Source organism: Athene cunicularia (genome assembly GCF_003259725.1).
Source record: "Athene cunicularia isolate RWA chromosome 27 unlocalized genomic scaffold, athCun1 chr27_part1, whole genome shotgun sequence".
Lineage (NCBI taxonomy): Eukaryota > Metazoa > Chordata > Aves > Strigiformes > Strigidae > Athene > Athene cunicularia.
The window spans coordinates 3446936-3464938 of record NW_020799138.1 but is presented as its reverse complement, the minus strand read 5'-3'; the positions used below and the strand labels follow the sequence as shown (position 1 = coordinate 3464938).

Genomic DNA, 18003 nt, shown 5'->3' with positions numbered 1-18003 from the left:
AAACTAAGTTGTGCACACCACTTTATTATAGCTAAATAAAAAGACTGAATTATTTCCAGAGAGAGTAACCTTCTCTGTAGTGCTGTGGAAATCTTGTAGATCCAGATGACTGTGGTAGAATTGAAGAAATATTGGCCTTGGTGGTAGCTAGTGCTCCCTTTCCTCCTCCTTTGAGGTATTGTAAAGAGAGGAATGAAAATCACCTGAAGAGTGCTGCAGAACATTTGCCTCCAAAAAGAAAATTGCTTCTAAAAAATCATCAGTGTTTACATGTATTATTTTGATTTTTACCCCCTGGCAGTCTTGGTCAGTTCAGTAACTACCAGTTGTATTGGTCTACTTAGCAACATTTTTAGCAGCAAAGTTACCAAGTTGAGAATTCATGTGTGAGAATAATCATGTCTTCCTTGGAGGGAAGTGATGCTGCATAGTGATGGTCCTTAACAGGTGTCACATGCCACTGCAAGAACTAGTTAATATGAGGTTTGAAACTTAGAATTGACTTTATCAGCTACCACAGAATGTGCCAGGACTTTATGCCAGATGCTTAAAAATTGTTTGGATGCTTCCGTGTGCAACGTTGCTTATTTCAAATGTGTTGTCTGGCTACTAGAGCCCAGAAATAGTTGTCGGATCTCAACTCTGTTTCTGCCTCTGAACTGAGGGTTAGGGTGATTTGCATGACCTTTCTGTCCAGTTTGCCATCAGTAAAATAAAAACACTATCTTTTGAACCTGAGAGAACCCTCAAGGAATCATGGAAGCCGAGCAAATCCTGTTGCAAATCTGCTTACCCATCTGATACAGTGGAGGTTACCTGTGAACATCTGATAGTAGATTAACTTCTTGTAGCGGAAAAACCTAAGTGATTTGGGGATTTCATTATTGGCTAAAATACCAAGCTTTTCTAAAAGCCCAATTAAGAAGCAGGCTGTAATGCTCATACTTACATGCTGCTTGAAATAAGAATATGTTAATTAAACCTGTTTTATACAGTAGCACTGAGCCAGAGTAACTGGTAAACCATTCAACCATTTCACTTTGGTGTAAGCCTGTGTGGTGCCAGCACTAACTTTTAGTGGAACTAAGGATTGACTTTTTCCCTTGAAATCTCTTGATTTGCTACAGAATTTGGAAGAACTTGGGTTACCTTGCCTTGAGGTAATGAAGCATGTCTCTACGCCATTTAGTTAGCAGGAGGATTTTGCAATGCATGTAGCTGTAAGTCCACGTTGGAGACTCTGGTTAGGCAGCTCGATTTCCTAGAGCTGTCTTTCAATATGGGGAGTTGGAGAGCACAAAATGGAGACTGCCCAACGTAAGAGTTGTGGACAGGTCTGAGGGATCATTTGGGGAGCTTGGAGATGCTGAGGAAATGCACAAGTCATGCGAGGCAGTAGATGGGCTTGAAGAGGAGATAGGTAAAGGCGCTCTGAGTCAGGCCAGCTTTGGTATGGAAGATCCGGGGGGAGCTATTATCAGCCTAAGTTGCTTCTATTGAAATTTCAGCCATTGTGTCTCATTTGTGGCCTTTCCAGGGCTCTTGCAAAGGGAGAAATGACTAACCAGCTCGTGTGAGTGGACAGATTTTAAATTCTTGCCTTTTGAGTAGGAGTTTTGAAAGCGCCTGCTACTGTTGCATCCACTTCTCAACATGGAGGTTTTGTTGTGCATAGGTAGGTCAGGGACTTAGAAGCAGCAGTTGATAGGTGAATCACAAGGGAAAAGAGCATGCCAGCTTATCTCAGAAAAAAATTCCTTGCGGAGGAGGAAGTGTGTGCTGTTCTTGCGCTTGTCATTTGGGTAAACACTATAGAAACTATTAGCTTATTTCAGATGACCCACATATTTTGATTTTTTGCTGAGCCCCATCATCGATTCTCTTGACAGGGTACAGTGGATGAGTGGGCTGTAAGTGGTATCAGAGAGGTGCAGTATTATCCCAAAGCAGTCTGTGCTAGAAAAGCCAGATGCCAGTGCAGATGACTTCTTCAGGAACAAAATTTATAAGCTCTTCCTGTGTAAACTATTGCATGCTTATTATTCCCTACTGCTACTTCCGCAGCAATATTTTGATGTTAGTGTTCTTTGCCATTGCTTGCTTGTCTTTTTCCAAAATTCAGGTTTGTTCCTTTAATTCCTTTTGTGTCATGACCACTTACAATGGTATGCTAAATTAAGTACTGAACACTTACCCAGTGTCAGAGTTAAATATAAACAGTCAGGAATGATAAAACATAAATTTGAAAGGGTTTTTTTATACACACACTGGCTGCTAGTTGAGGGGGGAGATGCTCAGATGTATAGTTTCTCATACCCATTGTCTAAACCTGTTGCTATAAGCAGTTGATAACATGAGGTTATGTGTGAAACTGGGCATCTAGCTGGATGATGAGGAAAACTTGCTTTTTCTTTCTCTTGTATAACTATGTGAGAAGAGGTGCAGCTGAGGACTAGACCATGTTCCTTAAACATCCTAGGTATTGCATCTTTATTGCTTTGAGTACAGCATGTTCTAATGAACAGTTTGTGTTTCCATAGTCGGAATACCTCAAAACAAGACTTTTTTGCCAACTTTGTCATGAACAAGATGCATCAGCTCCTTGCCTGTAGGATAGGCCTTGTACTTCACTGTAAGAGAAGTGTCAGTGGAAGGCCCTCTAGAAGATCATCAAGGGAAAGGAAAGCTCATGCTGTGTAAATGGGTCAAAATTTGCCTGCAAAGAATTAATCCCACATTTTTTCACAGTTATCAATACACATAACTGTGAACTTGCTGGATACTTACAGACATCTGACAAGCCGTTCTTTTCAGGTTCCACAACTATGTAGTTAGCTCCTTTCTGCCCTTTCTAGTACTGCATTGAGTTCAATTTTACGATTTCGTCAGTGTAGTTTCCAGAGGAAATTTTAAAGTAAAGGAAAAATAGGGTTTTTTTGCTCTTCAGGAATCTGTGATCAGAACTGAACTGCTCTTTTGTTGATGCAAAAATGGGTTTGATTCCAACTGCTAGAGCTGTAAATTTCCCACTCAGTACAGGTAGTTGTGGTACTAGAAATAAGAAAAACATTGTGGATTTTGTATTAGATGTTTTTCCAGGTGCTTGCATTCCAGAACATCACATTCAGTTGCAAACTGAGTGGAATTTTGTACTGGAGAGGATAAACTTATTTCTGAAAAAAAAAAAATAATCCTTGGGATCATTTCTAACTATCCGTTAATTTCTCCAGGTGACCCTAGAGTACAGGCCTGCTGCTGAAACACTGGCCCTTCGTAAGCCACTGGCACACCCTTTCAACCACAGTGTTCCTGAAAAGCTCAAATGTGGCATTTTGGGAGCAGCTGCTCCTGTCACTTGCTGTCCATGTGCAAAATGGAGGCGGCAAGATTTAAGCAAATGTGGAAACAGCTTTCAGTTTCATCTTTATTATGTCAGAACTTCAGCCTGTCCATCTGAGACCAGCAAATGCTAATTTGTTTAGATGCTCCTGCACCTACTAAAGCTTTCACAGAAGGCTAATGTTTTGGACGTGCTGGTAGAGTTTGAGTTCAGGAGAGGAAGTGAAGGATTTTAGAGGACAGCGTTGGTGCAGTTTATAATCAAGTTTTTTATATGGGTGAAAAGATTAACTTTCTGTTGTCACTTGTTGTAAGATACATACTTTTTTTTTTTTTTAATCAATGAGGCCTTCATGTGAGTGTAGCTAAGGTTAGTGTTGGTCCTTCTGTTAAGTCCAGTTGGCCAGGGAATGAATCACTGGAATAACCAAGAGTTGTACCTGTGAGATATGTGAACCATCATATTAGGTGGTGAGGCTTCTTTGTTTAAAAGCAACTAAATTTTAAGCTTTTGTATTGCTGAAGGGATGAGGTAAAATAACTTTCTGGTCTTGAACTATTTGTGTGATGAGTTGAAGAGGTAATGGTAGGGCTTAAAGAGTATAAATCTGCAATTTTTCTTAAAAGTAATTTGCTTTTAAAAGGGAATGCTAAGTGTGTAGTTTCTTGAGCTGTTCAAGCGTTGTTTGGTTGGGGTTTTTTTGTTGTTGAAGCAACTGTGTCCTTCTGGGAGAAACAAAGTTGGTAGTTAATATTCACAGTATAATACAGAAAGTAAATGGAATTTTTACTTTCTGTGAATGTGTGCTTCGAAATGGGGGTTAGTAATAGGCAGTTGCATCACAGGTTTAATGTGGTGGTCATGTTTGTCTCATAAATGGGGAAGGGAGAACTGCTCTCCTCAAAAATAATCTGCTGGGAGATTTCTGTGTGATGTTAAGGCTTCTCCCCCACCCCTCCCATAAGTCTTCTGCTCAAGTATGTAATGAGAAGTGGCTTTGCCTTGAGGAAAGATTGATTGGTGGGAAGTGGTTACTGCAAAAATAAGAATGCTAAAATAGAATGAATCTTTGGGAAAAGATGCTCACAAGTTATTAATGGAGAGGTGGCTTTATCATGTCATTCTTCCTGTTAATACATTCCATCAGTAATTGTGAATCTTGTTTTTATATCTTTGTCAAATTCGTCTAGATTTCTTAAGTTAGATCTGTAGGAGGATACTTTTGTGTCAGAGCACTAGGCTAAAACACAGTGACTTTGCATGATTCACTTTTCCTTTTAAAACCAATTTTGATAATAGATTTAAAAAATTTTGAAAACTGCTTGGATACACATCTGCATTTTTAGATATCCAGTAGAGCCTGCAAAGGTGCAGGCAGACTCTTTTAGGTACTTGGATACTATTTCAGTAAATCTATTCCAGCCTCTTGAATTTGTGTGTTAGCCTGGTAGAAGCAACTGCTCTGTTGGCAGGTCAGCCATAGGTCTGTAAAGTAGCCTGGTGGGAGAGATTGTCTTATGGGTGCCAGTTGTACTGCCGTTAGCACAACTTCTACTTGTTCACTTTCTTAGTGTTTAAAAAAAGCATTAAAATTACGCATGTAAAGAAAAATCAGTGATACTGCCAGCATCTGGTGAAAGTAATAGCTGCCTTGCCAGATGGAAGATGCCTCTGAATTCTTAGCCCAGGGTCAAGCAGATGCTTGCCTGAAGAGCTGAGCTTGGAACTACTGCTACTCAAGAAATCAGAAGTTTTGTTTCTCAAACCAGTTGTCTTACACTTTTATGTATACTGCCTGGGCTGTTTTGTGGATGTGATCAAATACGGCAGTTGGGATATAAATTGATGCAGAAATATCATTGCAAAGGCTGGATCAGTATACTGAGAAAAGACTGTCCAACTGGCAGTCCGACTTCCATCTTGCTCCAAACAACTTCTGAAGTTTTTTAATGCCCCATCATGTGTCCAGGTATTTGACCCGTGTTGCTGCTGTATCCTCGTGACTTAGAGCAGCGTAGTTAGCCTAGAGATGCAATGTTTGATAGGACGTGTCTGCCTTGTATGGAAGTTGTTTCTAACAGTCTTTGCTTGTTTTTCACTAGGGTCCATTAAATAGTGAGTCTTCCAACCAGAGCTTGTGCAGCGTGGGTTCTCTGAGTGATAAAGAATTGGAGGTAAGCAGGCATAAATCCTCATGGTAATCGGGTTTAAGGTGGACATGACTAAACTCAAAACACAGAAGGAATTGTGTGAGAGTGAGCAACTCTGTTCTTTGTTCGGGGTGTGAAGGGGACTAGTGGAAGTATTTAGTCTGGATCTTAAGCCTACAGTCTTTGGACCATGCTGTGCCACAGTCCTCCTTGAAACTTCCCACCATAGCAGGCAAATTTTACCCAACCCCAAAAACACAGCATTCGTAAAGCTCAGCTTACGAAATTTTCAACTGCTTTATGATTTGTTTGCTGGTTTTGGATGCAGTTTTGGCCAAACTGAAAGTCAGAGAGCATTAACGGAAAAGTTTGCCTTACCTATCAAATACGTGAATTTGCAGAAGTCTGTACAAAGCGGAGCATTTTTATGAATCGCTCTGTGGAAGTGTGGAGAGGTGAAAATTGATGCTTTGTCCCTGTTTAATCTCTCTGCTTTAGGATTAACTATTTCAAAACACTTGCTAGAGCAGCAAAATGAATGGTAGAGTTACATTTTTACTTTAAAATTTCACATCAATAAAGTAAAATCTCAAATTTAAATGCATTTTCTTATGCGTTTAAAGAACTTTCCACGTGGTTATCAGGTAAGTTTTGGATTATATTTCCTGCTGTTATGTGGCAGTACTGATATGAGGTGTCTGGTGAAGCTAAGTCTTTCAAGAACACAGTGTCTTGAACTCCATACAAGTAAGTATAGTTAATAGTGGAAAACTGAATATTCATTCTTATTTTACTTGAGGTTTTTATGAACTTCTGTGGAGTGATTTACATTGACCAAGCTGACATAATCAAATCTAGCATTCCTTGGTAGATTTTCGGTCTGTACCAGATAATGTTGTGTGTAATTTTTGTTATGTAAGTACTTGAATGGAAAAACAACTCAAACTGCATCTCATTAATATGCTTGCAGTTCCATGGAGGCTGTAATGGAGCCTGTGGTGTTGCAGTCATGCCAACGCTGTTCATGAGTTGCACTTCACTACGCAGTGAGGAGGCTATGTCATTGACTTTTACACATACAGGAGCTGGCACAGCAAGTCTCAAGATAGTTATGGAGTTTTCAGTCCCCTCATTCTAACAAGTACTTTGCAGACACAATAGCCACCTTTGTCTTAACATCCCCTCTGTCCTCTCACCAAAACAATAACATGTCGGTGACTGCCCAGCTGGTAACATGGGACTGTAGATGTCCAGCATCCACTGGGGACACAGCCAGGTTTAGATTCTGGCTGTGTCAGCTTTATCCTTTTTATCCTATTAAAGGAGGTAGATTGATTTCTGTGCTTGCTGTGTGCAAGTCTTTGGCAGAGATCTTTAAACAGGGTACTTTGGACTTTGGTTTCCAAAGAGCATGCAACTTAGGTTTACCACAAACTTTCTGGCCATGGCTTTCCCTTCCCCAGACTTGTGTTTTGCACACTGTGGTTTTCTTCCTGCCCCCAGGCTATAGTTTAGTGGTGATTGTAAAGCATATAGCTCGGAAATTATTTGGGACCCTTTGGGATAAGAGATGTTTTTAAAATGACGTTGGTGATGGAAATGACAAGGTATCTTTCATTCCAGCAACCTCAGTAAGCTGCTTCTAGTGTAGTGCTTCCTAATGTTTTCAGCAGGTTTGGCCACAGAGGTGACCCTGGTGACAGGGGAAGCACCATGCCAGGGTCTTCTCCACCCTTGTGTGTCTAGGTTTGCCAGCCTTGCACAGGCAGATGGGCCTGATGCTTCTGGAGGCTTCGAGCCTTCCACTTGTGCTCTGTATTGTGCCTGTGCAGAAATATACTGCTGTCCACTGATGAGCTGCCCCACAGGTCTCTGGTTGCTCACAGAAATGGCAGATGCAATCAGGCCTTGACTTTACTGAGAGACACGTCCAGATGAATTTCTGCCTCCGTGGCAGCTTTCTCCTGGCTGCCATCTTGGGGAGCTCTGCCTTGTTTGGTGTGAGGTTGCAGTTGTGTGCCAGTGGACAGGATAGTTCTTGTAGCCATCTGCAAAGGGCTTTGGGAAGAAGCATTAGCTGCTGGCAAGGTGAATTGTCCTGGTAGACTGTGAGTAGCCACTGGACTGCAAATTTATATGCCTGTACTCAAACCTCCTTTTGTTGCTCCTCTTGTACCAGTACTGCGATCACTGTGAGATGGTTTATGCAGGTTTTTATAAGTGTTTGAACTTGTTCTGCTAACCATGTGAGGTAGCTGGGCAGTTGAGGCTGCCTTGCTGCAGCTGAAATAGAAAAAAATTAACCTCATTCCTAACCATGTTCTCTCCCCTCTGCAGTACATATATCCGAAGGTAGCAGCTATTTGAGAGCAGTTGTTTCTTTAAGTACCAGCAGTAGAAACAAATGTACCAGAGAAGTGAAATGGCCACTGGGGATACGGAACAGATTATTGTGTTTTGGCATTTTCTTTAAATCTTGGAATAACTGCAGAAATGTTAATTTTGAAGTATTGTTTAACAGACTCCTGAGAAAAAACAGAATGACCAGCGGAATAGAAAAAGGAAAGCAGAAGCATATGAGACCAGTCAAGGTAATTCATTCTCCTGACCCTGCTGCGGGATTTCTGCATGGTTGGTATTTTGTGCACGTTTTGCACAGTCAGTGTCCTAGGAAACTAATGGTTCTTCTCAAGGGTGTGTCAGGCAGCTTGTTATAAACTACTCCATGATGGTGTAGTTCTCTTCTGGGAGCCTAGTTAGCCTCATTGGCAGAAAAATACTCATCTTCAGCTTATTCATACAAACTATTGCATTTTTATAGGCCAGACTGCCCAAAGGCTTAATATGGCTTCTCTGAAGTGTTGTTTTGGTCCCACGTCACTACATATACAGCAGCCAGACTTGAAAATACAGGCTGTACTCTCTTCCTTGCGTTTTTGAGATGTATGCCTGCCTTGTTAGAGTAAGTTCTCACCATAACAAATAGAGAACAAACTGTGCTCAAGTATAAAGCAGGCAGTACTGTCTCAGAGCACTAAGAAAGACCCAGCGTATTCAAGTCCAAGTTCAGATTTTCTAGCAAATGGGCTTAGAGGCAGGTTTCAATTTCTTTTGCTCTTCAACAAGAAAGTAACGGGAATTGTGTTGACAGAACTGCTTTGATGATAAGAAAAAAGGGTTAAGTTTTTTTTAATGAGCTGGTATTAAACCACCACTAATTGTGTCTCTAACCCTTATAGGAGTGCTTGAGCGATCTGAGATGTAGTCATTTACCCGAAGGCGGAGAAGTAAAAGTACCCTTTGCTCTGTCCTTATCTTGAAGGAAATTTTGGAGATTCTATGCAACATTCAATGACGTTTAGTGTTTTCTAAGTACTTTATCAAGTGCAAATGCTGTTTGATTGGATTTGACATGTTTGGAATTGAGAGTTAATTGAATTGTCAACTGTAAACCCTCCCAACACAGCACAAGAGCTGTAACCCTGGGGCAGTCTTTTGTTTCGAAGCAGCTTTTGTTGTGATAGGTATTGCACCTTTCTACGGGGAAAGGAGTGTCAAAATAGGAGTAGTTTTTCTGAGCGGCGTCATGACTTATGTACTTAAAAATATCAACTCTTAGTTTCATCCTTTGTTTTCCTTTTTAGGAAAAGGCACTCCTAGAGGACATAAAATTAGTGATTATTTTGAGGTAAGCATCTTTACGTTCTTTGAGAAATCTGCATGAATTCACATTTTGCAAAATCTGTAGATGAAAGTCAGTAATATGACTTCTGTTACAGGATCCATCATGTTAAATAATAGCTCGGGGTCATTGATTGACAGTGTTAATCTGATATGCTCAAATCTGATTAGGTAGAGGATATGAGGTTTTTGGAAGTTGTTTTTTAAATTAACATTTCTTTGCACAGTTGATAAAGCAAATTTTGAAGAGAGCAGCAACATTGGAGGGTATCTCCTTGTGTGCAAACCTATTTTGATACAGGTCCAGTGCTGCAAAGGATCCTACCTGCCAAGTCCTGCTGATTTGAGTAGGAAGTTGTTTACAAGGTTCTCTCTTTAGAAAAGCTTGCCGTGGGAGGCTGGCACCACTGGGGAGATGGAGACCTCTCCCCAAAACAATGATGGACATTGTAAAAATCAGTATTCTTTTTACTGCATAGTCTCTGTATTTTTTTCTAGGTCTGCACAGTCCAGAGCTCTAGGTTTTCTCTTAACATTTGTTCTCTATTTTACTGAATTAACCTAGAGTCAGAAATTAAATGCTTATTAGCACTTTTTTCTTGGCTAAAGTTTTTTCTAAGTATGGTACAATGTGTGGTGCAGGAACATAGGAATCTCTCTACCAATTAGACCAGTTGCCCAGCTGCTTACCTGTCCTGTCGTCAACAGTGACTGGCACAGATGCCTCAGTGGAGGTGCACATTTCCTACCACTTGTGTGGTGCACAGAGAGACACACCTCCTCATAGGAAATAGCCTTTTTAATTTTATCCAGTAAATGACATGTATTCAAGTGTGCAGGTTTATATCTTTTTGTGTTAAAATGAAAAATGTACTCAGTGCGCATGTGAACGTTTGCCTGAAGTACTTCCTTTTGCTGTTGTTTTTGAAAACCGTGCATGAAAATTTAAGGTTTATGTCTTAGATCATCATCAGTTTGTTTAAATGAGTCCTTAGAGCCTATAAGGCTTCGTTTTGAAGATTAACGTGTTTCTTCTGTCTCGGTTAAACTTGTGTAAATATAATATCCCTGTGGAATTACTGATGATCAACTCTGTTCCTTTGGCCAGTTTGCTGGGGGAAGTGGCCCAGGAACCAGTCCCGGTAGAAGTGTGCCGCCCGTCGCCAGATCATCACCGCAGCATTCCTTATCCAACCCTTTGCCGGTAAGTGTTCTCCCTGGGACAGAGCTGGTGGGTTGGCACTGATTAGGTTGGTGGCCATGCTTCGGACAGGTAATAGAACATTCTGAACAAGGGAAGAAGTGTCTCTCAGTGAGTGATTTGGCTTATTCTCTGTTCAGTTCTCTAAATCTGAAACTGGGTTCTTGCAGCAGAGCCAGGTGTCTAGAACCCTGTAACAGTGGCTAGTCCAGTGGTAACATAGAAATATCTGAGCTAAAAGCATGCAAAATGAATGTCTTTAAGAAGCTATGTGATTGCAGATAGATTGTTGTCCTGAAAAGCTGGAACTGACATATTAGTTATCTTCATGAGCTGCTCCATCGAGTTGGGAGTATGTTGTGTGTTTGTATAGCACTAGTACAGTGATATTCCCATCTTGTTTGGACCTTTTGGGTATACTGAAAACCCTGCATACCATAATTATATTGGGAAGGTTTTTCGCTTCTCTTTACCTCCATGTAGCTTGTAAGGAGCATGAGCAAAAGCTTGTGAAGAAATGCATATACATGCACATTTGTTGCTATTTTTTTGTTATGTAGTTCCGTCTTGCTGTTGCAGCGTTTCTGCAAGATCTGAATGTGAAGAAATAACCGGTATTTTTAAGCCATTTTAGCACAGAGCAGCTAAAGAAATTTCTTTCAACTAGCAAAGCAATATTCAGAGGCTCTGGTGTCTGCTCTGTAGTTTTGACTATTGCCTGGGCCCCTCTTTAAAACTTTTCAGCATTTGTTGAGTGCCACAGAAGTATGGAGCATTGTGGGAGGGGTTAATATTTCCTAAGCAAAATGCAGAGTCTTGACCGATTACATTATTCTGCAGAGACCTTTGCAGAGTTCATGAACGTGTGTTGAACTCAATCCCAACACTGAATGCTCTGCTTAGAATTCAGTATGTGCTGCTGGATTTCGGAAGTTTTATAATGCTGCTTTAAGGGAGAGCTTCACATATGCTTCTAGATATTTTTATGTTTCTAAAAATTAAAATATATCTTGTTAATTGAATGACCCTTCTTCCTATCTCATATTAATTCATTAATACATCTCTTTAAAGAGAAGTTAATGAAAGAAATACCATATCTGAATATTGCAGATGTGTGAGGTATTAGGGACAGTTCTTTATTCCAACAGATGAGAGACCCTACAAGTGTTTATAACGTGACAAGTGGATTCTTCCTTTGATTTTCTTCTTCTACACTTGTATGTATCAAGTTGGTAAAAGTTTGAACAGAGCATTTCTCATGTGGTGAGCACTGATGTTACAGTTAGTTCCAGCTAGGTCAGTTTGTGTCTGACCTTATGCGGGTGCTCTTTGTGTTTCTTCTGTTCTTTACTCCTGCAGCTAAACCTGTGATGTTTGCTTGTTCACAACAAAATATTATGTGCATTTGCAAGATCTGTCAGAATCAATGGTTTGAGCTAAGCCCCCAGAAATGGGAGGATGAATGAAAATTGGAGAAGATTGAGTATCTTGCCCATTACAGATGTCTGTATGGTCTAGGAAGGGAGCAGTGTTAAAATGTCTCTCACAATGAGACAAACCTCCTCCAAATCTGTGAATTAATCTATGCTGTACTGGAAGTTTTCTGCAATCAGAACTTGAGGAGGAATTGTAATGGCTTCAGGATGTTACTTCTTGTCTTCAAATCTCTTGACTGCTTTGAATTGCCTTGCTTCTCCTTTGATCAGAAGAATGAGCTGCAGGTCTTCACGTTCTTGTGAGGTCGCTCTCACATACAAGCATTCTTTTGGGGAGGAAAGCACACTCTTGACATTTGTAATGTTAGCCAGAAAATATGCTTCAGGTTGCAATTTAGGTTTTAAGAAAGACCGAAGCCTGAAACTGTTTACTTCCTATGTGACAGCTTGGAAGGACTTAGGTGACTGTTACCCAGACTGCCAAATTTTGGCAGTGATGAGCTGACTTTTAAAGCGAGAGCAATGAGATTCTGAGAGCTGTAATCAATGTAGCTCAGATGATTCTTGTTCTTATTGAACCTGGATCCTGTATCACAGTTGGAAAATGAGTCTACTGCAGGAGAAAGGAGCTGGCCTTTAAGAGATGTAATTCATCTTTAAAAGGTTTCAGAAACGCATTAGTACTTTGGTTATCTTGCAGGAGATTGGTCCCAGCTGTAATGACAGAAATGAGCTTGCAGTGACATCTGGGTCCTAGACATGGTTAGGTTGCTGACATTTAGCAGTTCTGACTCAATTTACTTCACCAGAATAATGAATGTATCATGACATTGGCTTTTTAAAAAATGATTCCTTAAAAAACATCAAGCAGTGTAATTTTGAATGCCCTGACCAAAATTGCAATGCACTAAGATTTTCGGATCTACAACCTATTTTGCAAAGGAAGGGGCTGTGTTAACTGACAAGGAATTCTGTCCTGTGTGTTCATTTGTTACTTTAATGGTTAACTTCATCTACTTTTTGATGTCTGCCATTGGAACAATCACTCCAGGAGTCCTGTTTGAGTTATCAGATCCTCACCACGCTGCCTGCCCATTCCTGAGCTGCTGCTTCGCTGACAACAGTTTTGGCAGAGTCAGAGAATCGCTTTAAAAAAAAAAAAAAGTTCATTGTATTTTTTTTGACTGTGTTACAGCGGCGAGTGGAGCAGCCGCTGTATGGGGTAGACGGCAGCACAGCAAAGGAACCGCAGGAGGAACACTCTGCTCTGCCAACGCTGATGTCGGTGATGCTGGCGAAGCAGCGGCTAGAGAATGAGCAGCTGGCACAGAGGGGAGGTGGCCTCTGTTTTACTTTTGTCTCGGTGAGCAGCTCCGAAAAGATTTGAATCCTAAGGGATGTTTCTAGTTAAGGGATGGGGAATTTGAAGCTTTTCTGCTCAAAGACAGTGGTTCAAGTGCAGCCTGGTTTATTGATGACCAAGTCTACCATCTTCTGGTAAGTTCATCTTCCTTGTGGAGAGTTCTAGGTCCCAGGCTTTGCTTGGTTATTCAAATAATGTGAGTTTTAAGTTAACGACTCAAAACCTTATGTAGATCAAAATAATAGCATCTGAGAGGCTAATCTGATAGATGCAAAAAAGCAAAAGAATGAAGTATAGTCTTGCTGTGAGAAGTGTTTGTTTTGGCCTTGCTTAATCTCAGCTGACATGAATTATATTAAGCTTTTAAAAGCTTTGTCTTTTAGCAGGTTGGGCCAGGCTTCTTGAAAGAAACTGACTCTCTTATTTTACTGACCTAAATCTCTAGAGCATTCTTAAACCTTAACGTGCAAGTATGGTACCCAGGCCATGCTGCGCCTCCCACGTAAAGATAAGTGTGTCTGCATGGGCACGAGTGATCATGCTGAGGAGTATATAACAATACACTAACTTTCTTTTACAGGCCCAGCAAGGCAGCCCATCTTCTACCGGATCAGGGAACACTGAGCATTCCTGCACTTCCCAAAAACAGATTTCCATCCAGCACAAACAGTCACAGGTATAGCTCACTAGATGATACATCTCTTGGATGTGAGATTGAAGCTTGATGCAGCTTGTCTTCCACGCCAGAGGGTGCCACTTGTAGTAGACGTAATGTTTCCAGTGAAAAGAGCTAGTAGCCCCAACTTGGTCTGTAACCACTGATTGAAGTGAATCACTGAACTTTGTTCTTATCCTGTAAAGGATGCTTTCAGTTGCTGCTCCTGGAGTTTGCTCAATCTGTTACTGAGGCTTTTCTGTGTCAGCACTGTGGGCAGTTCTTCAGCTCTGTGCGTATGTGCTCGGGAGAGAAACACCTGTTTCGGTTCTGTTGTGTCCTGAATGTTCTTCCTCTCTCTGTAAGTGAAGATGTGATGGAAAACCTGAGTGATAGTTGTGAATGCCTCTATTCAAGTGCTGGGTCATGGGTGCATCCACACTGTTACAGTACAAATATCCACAGTCTAGCTGAAAGTTCTTTGACCTCTGCAGAGTACACCCACGGAATAGTTTGTCCTGTCAAGGTGGAACATGATGTGTTCCTGACAGTGCTTCTCAGCAGCTTCACTGGCCTGGAGTCGAGGACTATCTCTTTTCGCTGTACTGCTGTAGTTTTGGTGCCTTCTAAATTGTTAAGATTCTTCTTGTGGCTCTATTGCAAGATGTACTTTTAGCTGTGTCGTCATCTTCTGTTGCTTATAAGGATGTTCAGCTCTATCTGCAGTGCACCTTGCTTATTTCTTCTCCAAGCCCGCTTTTAATCTTTTGATTTTCATCTCTGATTTCTCTGTGACTGACGCTTCCCTTGAGTGATTTTTAAACAATCAAGTTTTGTGTCAATCATTTTTCTTACATCAGTCTGTGTCAGATTATTTTACTGCTGGGGGAAGCTCATTCTCCATTTCCCCAGCAGGTGGTACAAGTTCTTTGTACATGAAGGACAGCAGTTCTACCTCTGGAGATACGTACTGGCTTAAATCTATGAGCTCTTGTACATCACTAGGGTCACATTTGTTGTTGTAGCATTAAAATGCTGATCTGTGAAGATCCCTGTTTCTTGCTAGTGCATGGAAAGTTCTTGTGTGAGAATGATGCCATAACTCCAGAACCTGCCAGAGATAACCTTTCTCTCTTTGCTGTCCAACACCCATGCTTAAAATAGTGGTCCCACCAGGAGTGAGCAAGATGTTTTTATTCTCTCCTGTGCTCAACATGCCCACAAGGTCCATCTTCTTTGAAAAGGGCAAGACATTGTCAGAGCATGCTTTCTGCCATTGCTTAGCTTCATGATGTTCTCCAGAGGTTTACATGTAGCATACACTTAAGGCTAAGAATCCAGGAAGATGCTTGGCTGCATGATGAGGACATGCACACATTCTTGTTTTTCCCTTCCAAACCTGTTTGGAGTTGATAGGGTTAAAAAAACCACAAACCTTCAGTGATTTCAAGTTTGAATCATTTCTGGCAATGACAAAAGCAAGTCAGCATGAGCATGATTTTCTTAACATTTTCGGTCAGTGCTTGGGCCCTCCAGGCGCTCTGAGGCAAGGTGAGTTGTGATGAAGTCGCATGTAAGAGCATGCATCCTGAAACATGACTTCATCTGACACAGCGCGAGCATGTCTGTGCACCTGGCAGAATGACATAACAGTCACTGAAGAAGCTTTCTGCTGCTTGGCTGAGTGGCTGCAGCCTAGGTTTTCAACAGCCAGCCTTCTCGTTGCCTTCAGTGACAAAAGCTTCTGCTGCACGTGCTTCCTGCAGGCTGTCAGGAAGCACAAACCAAGCAGAGGCAGGAGTGAGGTGACCTGCCCAGGCCTCCTCTTTGTCTTTGGGGATTTAGGCTCATCTTGCTTGATGTGCAGTGCTGGCAGGTGTTCTTTTTGATCTTTCCCATACTGAGCATATGTAGAGAAACAACAGTCAGCCAAGTTTGTATCTTACTTCATGGTGTTAGCTTCCAGGCAAGCCTGAAATTTGGAGAACAGTTATATAACAACTCCACAGGTAAGTCTTTGCTAACTCTTCTCAGAACCAGGGTAGTTGCTTGCTAGCCATAAATGTGAAATCTGTGTATGCAGTCATGGAGAGAGACTCCCTTGTGTTGACTTGGCTATTTTAGGTGCTGTGTTCATGCACATACTGACTTCCCCTTCCCCATCCATTAATGACAGTGCTGAGTTGGAAGTATTCCTGCTCCTAGAGAATACAGTGTATGTCTTTTGCCTTCTGTTCCTGGGTATAACTCTTATTTCACTGGTGAAGGTGTTTGAGATGTGCTGCACCCCATAAAGCTTTTCAAATAGATTTCACTCAAGAACCCGAAAGCACCTGTTCCTAGTGGGCACTAATACATCAGTTTGTCAGAAACAAAGGCTTGTGCCTAATATTCCTGCTGTCAATCTGTTGTAATATTTTAAAATGAAGACCCATGTTTTCCATCAAGACTGACTTAGAAACCATAGGTATTGTCTTTTGTCTATCAGGGGTTGTCTGTGTCCATGAAAGATCTCGTTAATTTGATATTCCAGCTGAGGGTTGAGATTTGGTGTTTTTTTTTCTTAAGCCTTTTTCCTGTACAAGCTATGTTTCACTGCAGGAAGGGACAGTGAATCTCAGAGATCACCAAGGAGTGGGCAGAACTCAACTATAGAACCAAAATTTTCAGAACGCACAGGGTATTGTAGCCCTCTGTGTTACCAGTTTATGCTCTCCTGAGCAGCTTTGTGCTAGCTAACTGAACCTCCTATGCTGGAGGAGCCCACCGTGCAATAAGAAAATGAAGAATTGAGAAAGTTTTTCCCCCGACTGCTAGAATACAAGGGATCAGTTCCTTCTTAAGCCTAACTTTTCAGATCAGCGGGGGTTACACTGTGATGTTACGTGCTGACTATCTGAAATATATCATCTGTTTTTAAATGTGGCTTATGGTGATTTTTCCCTACAGTCTGACCTCACAATGGAAAAAATATCTGCACTAGAAAACAGTAAGAACTCTGACTTGGAGAAGAAGGAGGGGAGGATAGATGACTTATTAAGAGTAAGTATTTAAAGTGGGACAACCCTTGTAAAAGCTATTTAAAGGTACCTAGAATGCATGTGCCAGCTAGGCTGCAGAGCAGGATTTTGTATACTGTTTGTAGAACCAACACTCATAAGGTGAAACAAATCTGGTTATCCCTTACTTGCAAGATAATTGTCTGGCTTGTAGATACGCTTTTGTTTGGGCTGCTGGAATCCACAAGCAGTGTAGCAGTGACTGTGGCTCTACAGTGCAGAGCCATCGTAGCTCAGGTGTGTTTGTCCTCAGCAGTGTTGTTGGCCTTTCTTTCATCTGTTGCACGCTTGTATATTTTGCTAGTTAACCTAAGATGTTTCTTTGCAGAATTATTCCCCTCTTCTAAGTACTGAGGAGCTGGCTCTGCTTTTTGTTTAGCAGCATGTTCAGGAGCCTCTCAGTAGACTGGGCAGTTGTATTCTGAAATGCTCATTCATGAGTCAGTGACACATACAGAGATGACGAGAATATCTTTTGGTCAAAAAAAAAGATAAAGCTTCTCTTAACTCATTAGTATTCTTCAGTAAAAGATAAATACGTTTAAATCAAGGATCTCGTCATAATGGAGGAGTTCTGATTGGCTTAGCTTTCATCAGCTGGAGAGGCGAGGCATCTCTTGTCAAGTGTTGAAAAGGATTAGAAAACATTAAAGGGAGAAGAGGGAAGGATCTCTGTGTGTCTGGTCTCAGCACCTAAAAATGCTAAGATGGGCTTGTAGAGACATAACACAGCACCGCATGTGGGTTTGTGGAAAACAGTCCATGAGCAGGAAATAGATTTTATTTTTTTTTTTTAACTGTTCACTGTTTAATCAGAAGCCAGGCTATTGGTTGGAAAGGGGATGGTTAAGTTTAACTTTTTATCAATGAAAACAGTTGCACATAAAATACTGCTGTACACTGTGGTGGTGTTAAAAACAGCAGCTGTTGCTGGGAGCAGTCTGTATAGCAGGGCTGATGGATAGTAACTTGAACATGAATTTAATTGAGAGTGCAGAGGGAGTTGCCCCATCCTTTTCCTCTGCCAGTATTGTGGCTAAAGAGGGAGGATAGTCCAGGGATGACTAAGCTATTTTGAGACTTGGTAGCTGTGGTGAGGTCTTAAATGTAAAAACTCC

The 18003-nt window shown here is 41.2% G+C and overlaps 1 protein-coding gene across 2 annotated transcripts in view; it reads left to right on the top strand.

Annotated features, from left to right (window-relative positions):
- Nucleotides 1-18003, top strand: part of TLK2 (tousled like kinase 2) — a 42328-nt gene that overhangs the window by 3817 nt on the left and 20508 nt on the right. For both annotated transcript variants that reach the window (XM_026864685.1, XM_026864686.1), the window contains 7 exons: nucleotides 5443-5514; nucleotides 8012-8081; nucleotides 9135-9178; nucleotides 10280-10375; nucleotides 13004-13171; nucleotides 13752-13847; nucleotides 16776-16868. In XM_026864685.1, coding sequence (XP_026720486.1) covers nucleotides 5443-5514; nucleotides 8012-8081; nucleotides 9135-9178; nucleotides 10280-10375; nucleotides 13004-13171; nucleotides 13752-13847; nucleotides 16776-16868 — 639 coding nt within the window. The remainder of the gene's footprint in view (nucleotides 1-5442; nucleotides 5515-8011; nucleotides 8082-9134; nucleotides 9179-10279; nucleotides 10376-13003; nucleotides 13172-13751; nucleotides 13848-16775; nucleotides 16869-18003) is intronic.